The 12,937-nt window shown below is 46.8% G+C and overlaps 1 protein-coding gene across 4 annotated transcripts in view; it reads left to right on the top strand.

The window, feature by feature from the left end:
• Nucleotides 1-223: 223 nt before the first annotated feature.
• Nucleotides 224-12,937, top strand: part of LOC123990482 (feline leukemia virus subgroup C receptor-related protein 2-like) — a 53,184-nt gene continuing 40,470 nt past the window's right edge. For all 4 annotated transcript variants that reach the window (XM_046291029.1, XM_046291030.1, XM_046291032.1 and 1 more), the window contains exons 1-2: nucleotides 224-1,410; nucleotides 6,813-6,954. In XM_046291029.1, the coding sequence (XP_046146985.1) occupies nucleotides 808-1,410; nucleotides 6,813-6,954 (745 nt within the window). In that variant the 5' untranslated portion in view covers nucleotides 224-807. The remainder of the gene's footprint in view (nucleotides 1,411-6,812; nucleotides 6,955-12,937) is intronic.

Genomic DNA, 12,937 nt, shown 5'->3' on the forward strand with positions numbered 1-12,937 from the left:
CTTTGAAAATGTGTGTTGTGTAACTTATGCCACCAACAACAAAAATAGCATTTTGGAATTGATAGTGGAATAATTTTAGTTTGTAGAATATATATATATATATTACAGACTAAAAGATTCCACTATCAATGCCAAAATGCTATTTTTCTGTGTATATCTGAGGGCGGGGGAGCACAGAAGTCGGATGTTGGGTTGATGTCCCCGGGTGTTGTGCCACATTTCAACACAGACGGCGGTGAGGGGTCAGTGTTGTCGGGGTCACTGGTCGGTACCACGTGGGGGACGTAAAACCGGCGTTTACAATTGGACAATTGATACTTCGCGCGTCATATACACGTTACGTTGAGACACTTTTAGGGCCAAATAGTTGTGTCTATTGAGGTCTAACTGCTTGTGAAAGTAGGCTACTGTTTTGTCAACTCCAGCACACTAGGAAGTGAGGTTAACCTGTAAATGGAGCCAGGCTTGACTGGGGTGTTTAAAAAAAAAGCTTTCGCACGAACGTTGAATAATTTCCTAGTTTTAACTAACTTCATTTTTGTATATATTTTTTTTAATCTCAGGGAATGTATTTTCTTTTAAACTAATTTATTTACTAACGTGGCGTAATAAATAGAAGCTGGTGTCATTTGTAGTTTGATTGGCGAACTTCGAGAGGTGGTGTAACCGGCTTGGTTTAAATGTACCAACACGGTATTTACTAATTGTCACAGACAACGGGAGTCGGTCTACTCTGAACTCCCACTAAAATGTAACAGTGTCTGAATTTTTTAACCAGCACCTCGTTGAATAAACGTAAGCTACAATATGAGCAGCGGAAAACCCTCTTTGGTTGATGGCGAAATCAACGACAATGAAAATGTGTCCGATTTGGAAAAAAATAAAATGATGTTGTCTGCCGGTGACAGCGAGGAGGTGCGTCTGGAGAACAATGTACAACTCAACCGGAACGGTGACGATACAACCACAACGATAAAACTATACAAGCGGAGATGGTTCATCGTGCTGCTGTTCAGTTCCTATTCTCTCTGTAACTCTTTCCAATGGATCCAGTACGGAATTATCAACAACATTTTCATGCGGTTCTACGATGTAGAGTCTTTTACTATAGATTGGATGTCTATGATCTACATGTTGACCTACATCCCCTTCATATTCCCGGTCACCTGGCTACTGGATAAGAAGGGTCTCCGTATTATTGCGCTGGTGGCTACGGCCATGAATTGTGCGGGGACTTGGATCAAGGTGACAAGCGTGAGACGGGATCTGTTTGCGGTGACCATGCTCGGACAGTTCTGTAGCTCCCTTGCGCAGGTATTTATCCTCGGGATGCCGTCGAAGATCGCCTCGGTGTGGTTCGGATCGGAGGAAGTGTCCACCGCTTGCTCCATCGGGGTCTTTGGAAACCAGGTATGTTATGTAGTCCAAGGTCCAATAAGTTAAAAAGTAATTGCTAATATAGCTATTTGATTATGCAATTACAACGTAATGTCTTATTGATTTAGTCAGTTATCTAAATGTCACAGATTACTCCATCCAGGTGTCTTATTTGACCCAGTTGCGCATGTCTCTCGAGCCACTACTTGCCTATATTGGTCAGTTGGTCATCTCTCATCCTCGGCCCTCAGAGGTGGAAGGTCAAAGTCATCACATATAGTGTCTTCAGAGAGTATTCACACCCCTTCACCTTTTCCACATTTCGTTGTGTTACAGCCTGAATTGAAAATGGATTAAATTGAGACGTTGTGTTACTAGTTTACACACACTAACCCCGTAATGTCAAAGTGGAATTGTTTTTAGAAATGTTTACAAATGAATTAGAAATGAAAAGCTGAAACGTTTTGAGTCAATAAGTATTCAACCCTTTGGTTAAAGCCTAAATAAATTCAGGAGTAAAAATGTGCTAAACAAGTCCCATAATAAGTTGCATGGACTCACTCTGTGTGCAATAATAGTGTTTATTATTTTTGTAATGACTACCTCATCTCAGTCCAGCAATGACTTTCATACACAGATTCAACCACAAAGACCAGGGAGGTTTTCCAATGCCTCGCAAAGAAGGGCACCTATTGGTAGATGGGTTAAAAATACAAAAGCAGAAATTATATCCCTTAGAGCATAGTGAAGTTATTGTTTTATATATATTTTTTTAACCCCTTTTTCTCCCCAACTTCATGGTAAATGTAATAGTCTGGGTGGCCATTTGAATAATTGTTCAGCAGTCCATTTGATTCATTGGACAGATTCAGCAGTCTTGATGGTCTTGATGGTGCAGGTAAATGAAGCTGGCCATCTGATTAATTGTTCAGCAGTCTTATGGCTTGAGGGTAGAAGCTGTCGAGGAGCCTTTTGGACAGATGCTCAGCAGTTACCATACCAGGCGGTGATGCAACCGGTCAGGATGCTCTCGATGGTGCAGCTGTAAATGTAATAGTACGGTGGCCATCTGATTAATTGTTCAGCAGTCTTATGGCTTGAGGGTAGAAGCTGTCGAGGAGCCTTTTGGTCCTAGACTTGGTGCCCTGGTACCGCACGGTAGCAGAGAATATACACTGCTCAAAAAAAATAAAGGGAACACTTAAACAACACAATGTAACTCCAAGTCAATCACACTTCTGTGAAATCAAACTGTCCACTTAGGAAGCAACACTGATTGACAATAAATGTCACATGCTGTTGTGCAAATGGAATAGACAACAGGTGGAAATTATAGGCAATTAGCAAGACACCCCCAATAAAGGAGTGGTTCTGCAGGTGGTGACCACAGACCACTTCTCAGTTCCTATGCTTCCTGGCTGATGTTTTGGTCACTTTTGAATGCTGGTGGTGCTTTCACTCTAGTGGTAGCATGAGACTGAGTCTAAAACCCACACAAGTGGCTCAGGTAGTGCAGCTCATCCAGGATGGGACATCAATGTGAGCTGTGGCAAGAAGGTTTGCTGTGTCTGTCAGCGTAGTGTCCAGAGCATGGAGGCGCTACCAGGAGACAGGCCAGTACATCATGAGACGTGGAGGAGGCCATAGGAGGGCAACAACCCAGCAGCAGGACCGCTACCTCCACCTTTGTGCAAGGAGGAGCACTGCCAGAGCCCTGCAAAATGACCTCCAGCAGGCCACAAATGTGCATGTGTCTGCTCAAATGGTCAGAAACAGACTCCATGAGGGTGGTATGAGGGCCCGACATCCACAGGTGGGGGTTGTGCTTTACAGCCCAACACCGTGCAGGAAGTTTGGCATTTGCCAGAGAACACCAAGAATGGCAAATTCGCCACTGGCGCCCTGTGCTCTTCACAGATGAAAGCAGGTTCACACTGAGCACATGTGACAGAGTCTGTAGATGCCGTGGAGAACGTTGTGCTGCCTGCAACATCCTCCAGCATGACTGGTTTGGCGGTGGGTCAGTCATGGTGTGGGGTGGCATTTCTTTGGGGGGCCGCACAGCCCTCCATGTGCTCGCCAGAGGTAGCCTGACTGCCATTAGGTACCGAGATGAGATCCTCAGACCCCTTGTGAGACCATATGCTGGTGCGGTTGGCCCTGGGTTACTCCAAATGCAAGACAATGCTAGACCTCGTGTGGCTGGAGTGTGTCAGCAGTTCCTGCAAGAGGAAGGCATTGATGCTGTGGACTGGCTCGCCTGTTCCCCAGACCTGAATCCAATTGAGCACATCTGGGACATCATGTCTCGCTCCATCCACCAACGCCACGTTGCACCACAGACTGTCCAGGAGTTGGCGGATGCTTTAGTCCAGGTCTGGGAGGCCTCAGGAGACCATCCGCCACCTCATCAGGAGCATGCCCAGGCGTTGTAGGGAGGTCAAACAGGCACGTGGAGGCCACACACACTACTGAGCCTCATTTTGACTTGTTTTAAGGACATTACATCAAAGTTGGATCAGCCTGTAGTGTGGTTTTCCACTTTAATTTTGAGTGTGACTCCAAATCCAGACCTCCATGGGTTGATAAATTTGATTTCCATTGATCATTTTTGTGTGATTTTGTTGTCAGCACATTCAACTATGTAAAGAAAAAAGTATTTAAAATAATATTTCATTAATTCAGATCTAGGATGTGTTATTTTAGTGTTCCCTCTATTTTATTTGAGCAGTGTAGATTAGAACTTGGGTGACTGGAGTCTCTGACAATGTTATGTCTTTCCTCTGACACTGTCTATTATAGAGGTCCTGGATGGCAGGAAGTTTGGCTCCAGTGATGTACTGGGCCGTTCGCACTACCCTCTGTAGCGCCTTACAGTCAGATGCTGAGAAGTTGCCATACCAGGCGGTGTTGCAACCGGTCAGGATGATCTCGATGGTGCAGCTGTAGAACTTTTTGAATATCTGGGGTCCCATGCCAAATCTTTTCATTCTCCTGAGGGGGAAAAGTTTTTGTCGTGCCCTCTTCACGACTGTCTTGGTATGTTTGGACCATGATAGTTTGTTGGTGAAGTGGACACCAAGGAACTTGAAACTCTCGACCACGCTCCACTACAACCCCGTCGATGTTAATGGGGGCCTGTTCGGCCCGTCTCCACCATCCAGCTCATCTTGCCCATCCTCTGGTTGCTTGGCTATGGGAATAACCCCAGTGGGTCAAAGTAGATTCCCATGTTTCGGACATAATGCACCACCAACACACATCACAGGGATGTGTTTTGTCCCCCCCCACTCCTGTACATCTTGTACACTAATAGTTGTACTAGTTCCCATCCTGACCGACACCTCGTTAAGTTCGCTGATGACACTGCCTTGATCAGCCTGTTGCATGATGACGAGGAACATCATGGCCCGGTCCTAGATGACTCTGTAGAGTGGTGTGAGGAACATCATGGCCCGGGGTCCTAGATGACTCTGTAGAGTGGTGTGAGGAACATCATGGCCCGGGGTCCTAGATGACTCTGTAGAGTGGTGTGAGGAACATCATGGCCCGGTCCTAGATGACTCTCAATGTGAGGAACATCATGGCCCGGTCCAGAGACTCAAAGGGGTGTGAGGAACATCATGGACGGTCCTAGATGACTTTGAAGTGTGAGGAACATCATGGCCCGGTCCTAGATGACTTTGTAGAGTGATCTGAGGAACATCATGGCCCGGTCAGATGACTCATAGAGGGATTGTGAGGAATCATGGCCCGGTCCTAGATGACTCTGTGGGTGTGAGGAACATCATGGCCCGGATAGATGACTCTGTAGAGTGGTGTGAGGAACAATGTCCTAGATGACTCTGATCTGAGGAACATCAGCCAGTCCAGATGACTCTGTTTGTGAGGAACATCATGGCTGGGATGACTTTTAATGGTTCTGAGGAACATCATGGCCCAGTTTCAGATTTGACTCTGTAGAGTTGTGAGGAACATCATGGCCCGGTTAGATGACTCTGTAGAGGGGTTTGAGGAACATCATGGCCCAGTCCTAGATGACTCAAGCATGATGAGAGGAACATCATGGCCCAGTCCTAGATGACTCTGTAGAGTGATGTGAGGAACATCATGGCCCGGGGTCCTAGATGACTCTTTTAGAGTGGTTCTGAGGAACATCATGATTGGTCCTAGATGATCTTAGAGTGATGTGAGGAACATATGGCCCGGTCAGATGACTTGGAGTTTCTGTCTAAATGCAGTCCTAGATGACTCTTAGAGTGGTTCTGAGGAACATCATGGCCCGGGGTCCTAGATGACTCTCTAGAGTGATTGAACATCATTCCTAGATGACTTTGTAGAGTGATGTGAGGAACATCATGGGGGGGTCCTAGATGACTTTGTAGAGTGGTGTGAGGAATCACTTGGTCCTCAATACCAACAAGACCAAAGAGATGTGCATAGAGGCTGTACAACAGTGTTTCTCTGCAGCCAGAGGTCAGAACATAGAGATTGTAGAGGAATAGAGATATCTGGGTGTCCTCTTGGGATCCAGTGGTGTAAATGTACAGACCTGATCTACATAAAGAGCCAACAGAGACTGTGCTTTCTCAAAAAGCCTGGGATCTTTTAATGTTGACTGTACATATCCTATTTCAGTATTTGAACTTCTGTATTGTTTATTGGTCTGGTCCGTGTCAGACAAGCATGCTGAGAAGGATTATCACTGTAGCCTCAGGTAAATGAGATTCTGGCAGCGTTTTACTTTTTAGATCAGATTTCTTTTCTGAGCTCATTCATCTGATTGGTCAAAATACCAATTTAGGAAAAATATATGAATTGGGCTTCCTGTCTAAATGCCTCTGGTCCTGGAGGGCTACTCTAGTTGACATATTCCTGTTTTCTCTGTAGCCTCAGGTCCGTGAGGGTGGGCAGGTGTTTCTCTGTAACCTCTGGTCCGTGAGGCTGGGCAGGTGTTTCTCTGTAGCCTCTGGTCCGTGAGGCTGGGCAGGTGTTTCTCTGTAGCCTCTGGTCCGTGAGGCTGGGCAGGTGTTTCTCTGTAGCCTCTGGTCCGTGAGGCTGGGCAGGTGTTTCTCTGTAGCCTCAGGTCCTTGAGGCTGGGCAGGTGTTTTTCCTAACCACCATGCTTCTACATCTGCATTGCTTGTGTTTTGGGTTTCAGGCCGGGTTTCTGTATAAGCACTTTGTCACATCGGCTGATGTAAAAATGGCTTCGTAAATACATTTTGATTTGATCACTGGGACCTCTGAAAAGATGGCCCAACATGCACTGCCTGTCAGCCAGTTTGAGACAGGTTCAATTTGTACCACAATGAATGAATGAATGCCCTCTGTCTACAACAGCCACCCCTATTGGCTATCTCCAGCCTCTCTGTCTCCCAACATGCATCTCCAATAAGTGTGGTCGTTGTTATATTGTGTTTCTTCTCTTCCAGTTGGGTATAGCCATTGGGTTCCTGGTCCCTCCCATCCTGGTGCCTAACGTTGAGGACATGGATCAGCTGGCCCATCACATCAGTATCATGTTCTACATCACAGCAGGAGTTGCTACGCTGCTCTTCCTACTGGTCGTCATAGGTAACATGGTTATTGTTATACTATAAATAGAATCATCACATCATCAAACTCTTACTAATGCGTATATAACCTTTGACCTTTTTAATTTTTTTTGTTTTGTGTTAACGTGGGATTAAAATGAATTGAAATTCTAATTTAAAAAAAAATGTATATATATATTTTTTAAGTTCTGAGTCAATACATGGTAGAATCACCTGCGATTGATTACAGCTATGAGTATTTCTGGGTACGTTTCTTAAGATCTTTTCACACCTGGATTGTACAATATTTGCAGAATTTTCTTTTTTTAAATTCTTCAATCTCTGTCAGGTTGGTTATTGATCATTGCTGACAGCCATTTTCAAGTTTAATCATGAATTTTCAAGCCTAATGTAAGTCAACATGGTAACTGGGCCCCTCAGGAACATTCACTGTCGTCTTGGTAAGAAACTCCAGTGTAGATTTGTCCTTGTGTTCTAGGTAATTTTTCTGCTGAAAGGTGAATTCATCTCCCAGTGTCTGTTGGAAAGCCGACTGAACCAGGTTTTCCTCTAGGATTTTGCCTGTGCTTAGCTCTAATCTGTTTATTTTTATCCGAAAAAACTCCCTAGTCCTTGCCAATGACAAGTATACCCATAACATGATGCTGCCATCAATATTCTGCAAAATATGAAGAGGGGTACTCACTGATGTGTTTTATTTGCCTCAAACATAATGCTTTGTATTCAGGATATAAAGTTAATTTCTTTGCCACATTTTTTATTCTTCTCAGTTTTACTTTAGTGCCTTATTGCAAACAGGAAGCATGCTTTGGAATATTTTTATTCTGTTGAGACTTCTTTCACTCTGTCATTTAGGTTAGTATTTTGGAGTAACTATAGTGTTTATCCGTCCTCAGTTTTCTCCTAAATCCCTGAGAGGTTTCCTTCCTCTCCAGCAACTTGACTTAGGAAGAGCTAGGGCTGTTACTGTGACCATAATAACTCTGACATCAATGCTAATGTAATGGAAAATCTAATCAAACACCTCATGAGAGCCCATGAGCTCATGTTACACAACATTTCTATAGGCTATGCAATGGAGTGAGAACAGAGTGATGGCCTCTATTAAAAAGAGGAGGATCCCATCAGCGTTCTATAGGCTAGGCCTACTATATTTTTTTCTCAACTTTACCAATATTAAGCACGTTGCTTCTCTTTACAACAGGAGTATAGTCTACCTGGCTGGCATGAACATGAACCAGGGGAAAAATGTCCTCCGTTCGCTATTCAAGTGCTTATGGTTGACATGTATTTTCTTTACCTTGGCCCTGTTCTGACAGATGCATTATGGTACAATCTAAACTAATTTCACACATTATTTATTACATGTAAAGACCAGATTAAATTGAAAGAAGAGGGTTCAGCGCGTGGCTCAGCGCATGTAGCGTTGAGTATTAATATTATTTTTACCTTTTTATTTAAATAGGCAAGTCAGTTAAGATTCAGATTCTTATTTACAATGACGGCCTAGGAACAGTGGGTTAACTGTCTTGTTCAGGGGCAGAACGACAGATTTTGTTTTACCTTGTCAGCTCGGAGATTCGATCTAGCAACCTTTTTGGTTACTGGCCCAACACTCTAACCACTAGGTTACCCTGCCGCCCCTACACTCTAACCACTAGGCTACCCTGCCTCCTCTACACTCTAACCACTAGGCTACCCTGCCGCCCCTACACTCTAACCACTAGGCTACCCTGCCGCCCCTACACTCTAACCACTAGGCTACCCGACCTCCTCTACACTCTAACCACTAGGCTACCTGCCACCTCTACACTCTAACCACTAGGCTACCCTGCTGCCCCTACACTCTAACCACTAGGCTACCCTGCCGCCCCCTACACTCTAACCACTAGGCTACCCTGCCGCCCCTACACTCTAACCACTAGGCTACCCCGCCGCCCCTACACTCTAACCACTAGGCTACCCTGCTGCCCCTACACTCTAACCACTAGGCTACCCTGCCGCCCCTACACTCTAACCACTAGGCTACCCTGCCGCCCCTACACTCTAACCACTAGGCTACCCCGCCGCCCCTACACTCTAACCACTAGGCTACCTACCTCCTCTACACTCTAACCACTAGGCTACCCTGCCACCCCTACACTCTAACCACTAGGCTACCCTGCCGCCTCTACACTCTAACCACTAGGCTACCCTGCCACCTCTACACTCTAACCACTAGGCTACCCTGCCGCCCCTACACTCTAACCACTAGGCTACCCTGCCTCCTCTACACTCTAACCACTAGGCTACCCTGCCGCCCCTCCACTCTAACCACTAGGCTACCCTGCCGCTACCCCTCCACTCTAACCACTAGGCTACCCTGCCGCCCCTCCACTCTAACCACTAGGCTACCCTGCCGCCCCTCCCCTCCACTCTAACCACTAGGCTACCCTGCCTAACCCCTCCACTCTAACCACTAGGCTACCCTGCCGCCCCTCCACTCTAACCACTAGGCTACCCTGCCGCCCCTACACTCTAACCACTAGGCTACCCCGCCGCCCCTACACTCTAACCACTAGGCTACCTACCTCCTCTACACTCTAACCACTAGGCTACCCTGCCACCCCTACACTCTAACCACTAGGCTACCCTGCCGCCTCTACACTCTAACCACTAGGCTACCCTGCCACCTCTACACTCTAACCACTAGGCTACCCTGCCGCCCCTACACTCTAACCACTAGGCTACCCTGCCTCCTCTACACTCTAACCACTAGGCTACCCTGCCGCCCCTCCACTCTAACCACTAGGCTACCCTGCCGCCCCTCCACTCTAACCACTAGGCTACCCTGCCGCCCCTCCACTCTAACCACTAGGCTACCCTGCCGCCCCTCCACTCTAACCACTAGGCTACCCTGCCGCCCCTCCACTCTAACCACTAGGCTACCCTGCCGCCCCTCCACTCTAACCACTAGGCTACCCTGCCCCTACACTCTAACCGCTACCCCCCTCCACTCTAACCACTAGGCTACCCTAGGCCCCAGCCCCTCCACTCTAACCACTAGGCTACCCTGCCGCCCCTCCACTCTAACCACTAGTCTACCTGCCGCCCCTCCACTCTAACCACTAGGCTACCCTGCCGCCCCCCCTCCACTCTAACCACTAGGCTACCCTGCCGCCCCTCCACTCTAACCACTAGGCTACCCTGCCGCCCCTCCACTCTAACCACTAGGCTACCCAGCCGTTAACCCATTCCCCCTACACTCTAACCACTAGGCTACCCTGCCGCCCCTCCACTCTAACCACTAGGCTACCCTGCCGCCCCTCCACTCTAACCACTAGGCTACCCTGCCGCCCTCCACTCTATCCACTAGGCTACCCTGCCGCCCCTCCACTCTAACCACTAGGCTACCCTGCAGCCCCTCCACTCTAACCACTAGGCTACCCTGCCGCCCCTCCACTCTAACCACTAGGCTACCCTGCCGCCCCTCCACTCTAACCACTAGGCTACCCTGCCGCCCCTCCACTCTAACCACTAGGCTGTAGGCTACCCTGCCGCCCCTCCACTCTAACCACTAGGCTACCCTGCCGCCCCTACACTCTAACCACTAGGCTACCCTGCCGCCCCTACACTCTAACCACTAGGCTACCCTGCCGCCCCTACACTCTAACCACTAGGCTACCCTGCCGCCCCTCAAGTGGCCAAGTCTATAGAAGAAACATATTTTTAAATTCAGGCTGTAACACATCAAAACATGGTTTAAAGTTTAGGGGTGTGGAGACTTTCTGAAAGCACGACACAACCTGCAGTATGCACTATTGTAAAGTGACTGTTCCACTGGATGTCATAAGGTGAATGCACCAATTTGTAAGTCGCTCTGGATAAGAGCGTCTGCTAAATGACTTAAATGTAAATGTAAATATAAATCTGAACGCTAATATAAATCTGTTTATTACATGGTCATAGCACTGACCAGTGTGTGCAACGTGATGGAGGTTTAGTGTGTTTAGCCTGTGAGTGATTTCTGTTCTGCCTGTGAGTGATTACTGTTCTGCCTGCCTGTGAGTGATTACCGTTCTCTGCCTGTGAGTGATTACCGTTCTGCCTGTTCTGCCTGAGTGATTACCGTTCTGCCTGTGAGTGATTACCGTTCTGCCTGTGAGTGATTACCGTTCTGCCTGTGAGTGATTACCGTTCTGCCTGTGAGTGATTACCGTTCTGCCTGTGAGTGATTACCGTTCTGCCTGTGAGTGATTACTGTTCTGCCTGTGAGTGATTTCCGTTCTGCCTGTGAGTGATTTTTGGGTTATTCAATTATATTATTAAATGTTTGCATGTTAGTCTCTTTGGATGAATGATTCTTCGAAATGACATTTCAAAATTATTCAGCCTTTTCTTGCTCATACATCCCCTTCCGAAGCGTCTGGCCTGTATGGCCTGTATGTCAGGTATGTAAAGTGTGTGTGTGTGTGTGTGTGTGTGTGTGTTGGCGCATAGGTACGCCTGTCCACTTGGGATGTAATTTAGGACACTCAGGCTTTTACTATGAACATACGAAACATTGACAAAGAGAGAATTAGTAGACTTGACTTTATAATTCCAGAACTTTCCCTCCAGAGGAGATTGTAGAATGTATGTCATTGTGAGAACATGCTGAAAAGAGGTACTTGTTTAAGGTATTTGTTTTATCATTCTATAAACAGTAAACGCCTCAATACAGTTTTGGACAACACACCAATTTTATTAAGTGTGCTTTCTGACTTTGAAAAGTTAGGGAAGTGCTCTGAGTGGGAGAAGGGCTGCGTTCTGTAGGAAGTGACCCGTTCCTACAGACAGGAAATGTGTCAGCACAAAGACCACTCTCTCACTCTCTCACTCTCTCACTCCTCTCTCTCTCTCTCTCTCTCTCTCTCTCTCTACTCTCTCTCTCTACTCTCTCTCTCTCTCTCTCTCTCTCTCTCTCTACTCTCTCTCTCTCTCTCTCTCTCTCTCTCACTCTCTCTCTCTCTCTCACTCTCTCTACTCTCTCTCTCTACTCTCTCTCTCTCTCTCTCTCTCTCTCTCTCTCTCTACTCTCTCTCTCTCTACTCTCTCTCTCTACTCTCTCTCTACTCTCTCTCTACTCTCTCTCTACTCTACTCTCTCTCTCTCTCTCTACTCTCTCTCTCTACTCTCTCTCTCTCTCTACTCTCTCTACTCTCTCTCTCTACTAACTCTCTCTCTACTCTCTCTCTCTACTCTCTCTCTCTCTCTCTACTCTCTCTCTCTCTCTACTCTCTCTCTCTCTACTCTCTCTCTCTCTCTCTCTCTCTCCTCTCTCTCTCTCTCTACTCTCTCAACTCTCTCTACTCTCTCTCTCTACTCTCTCTACTCTCTCTACTCTCTCTACTCTCTCTCTCTCTACTCTCTCTCTCTACTCTCTACTCTCTCTACTCTCTCTACTCTCTCTACTCTCTCTCTCTACTCTCTCTCTCTCTCTACTCTCTCTACTCTCTCTCTCTCTCTCTCTCTCTCTACTCTCTCTACTCTCTCTACTCTCTCTACTCTCTCTACTCTCTCTACTCTCTCTCTCCTGTCTGTCTACTCTCTCCACTCTCTCTCTCCTGTCTGTTTCTCCACTCTCGTCTGTCTGTATTTCTGTGTCTCCCATACACTGTTTTATTTCTCATAACAGGCACAGACACGCAAAGCAGATATTTTTGCCAATGGCCGAGGAGCAACTGTTTCAGCACTGAAACAGTCTGGTTCAACTGATTTATTGCTGACACGTGTAGGAGTGGCCGCAGGGAGCCGTGTCATCAGGGTGTGACGTACAAGTCACCCGGTCAGAGGGCCCCGGTCACGAGTTGTAGAGAGAAACACAAACAGATGAAAACACCATTGTCTTTTTTGCTGGTGGGGAGGGGGTGGTTATGCTCATTGTGAAAAACAAAAGGACATTTGTAACGACATTCTCTAGTAGTACTGTAGAGGTTAACACCATTCTCTAGTAGTACTGTAGAGGTTAACACCATTCTCTA

The sequence above is a fragment of the Oncorhynchus gorbuscha genome, linkage group LG12, assembly GCF_021184085.1.
Source record: "Oncorhynchus gorbuscha isolate QuinsamMale2020 ecotype Even-year linkage group LG12, OgorEven_v1.0, whole genome shotgun sequence".
NCBI lineage: Eukaryota > Metazoa > Chordata > Actinopteri > Salmoniformes > Salmonidae > Oncorhynchus > Oncorhynchus gorbuscha.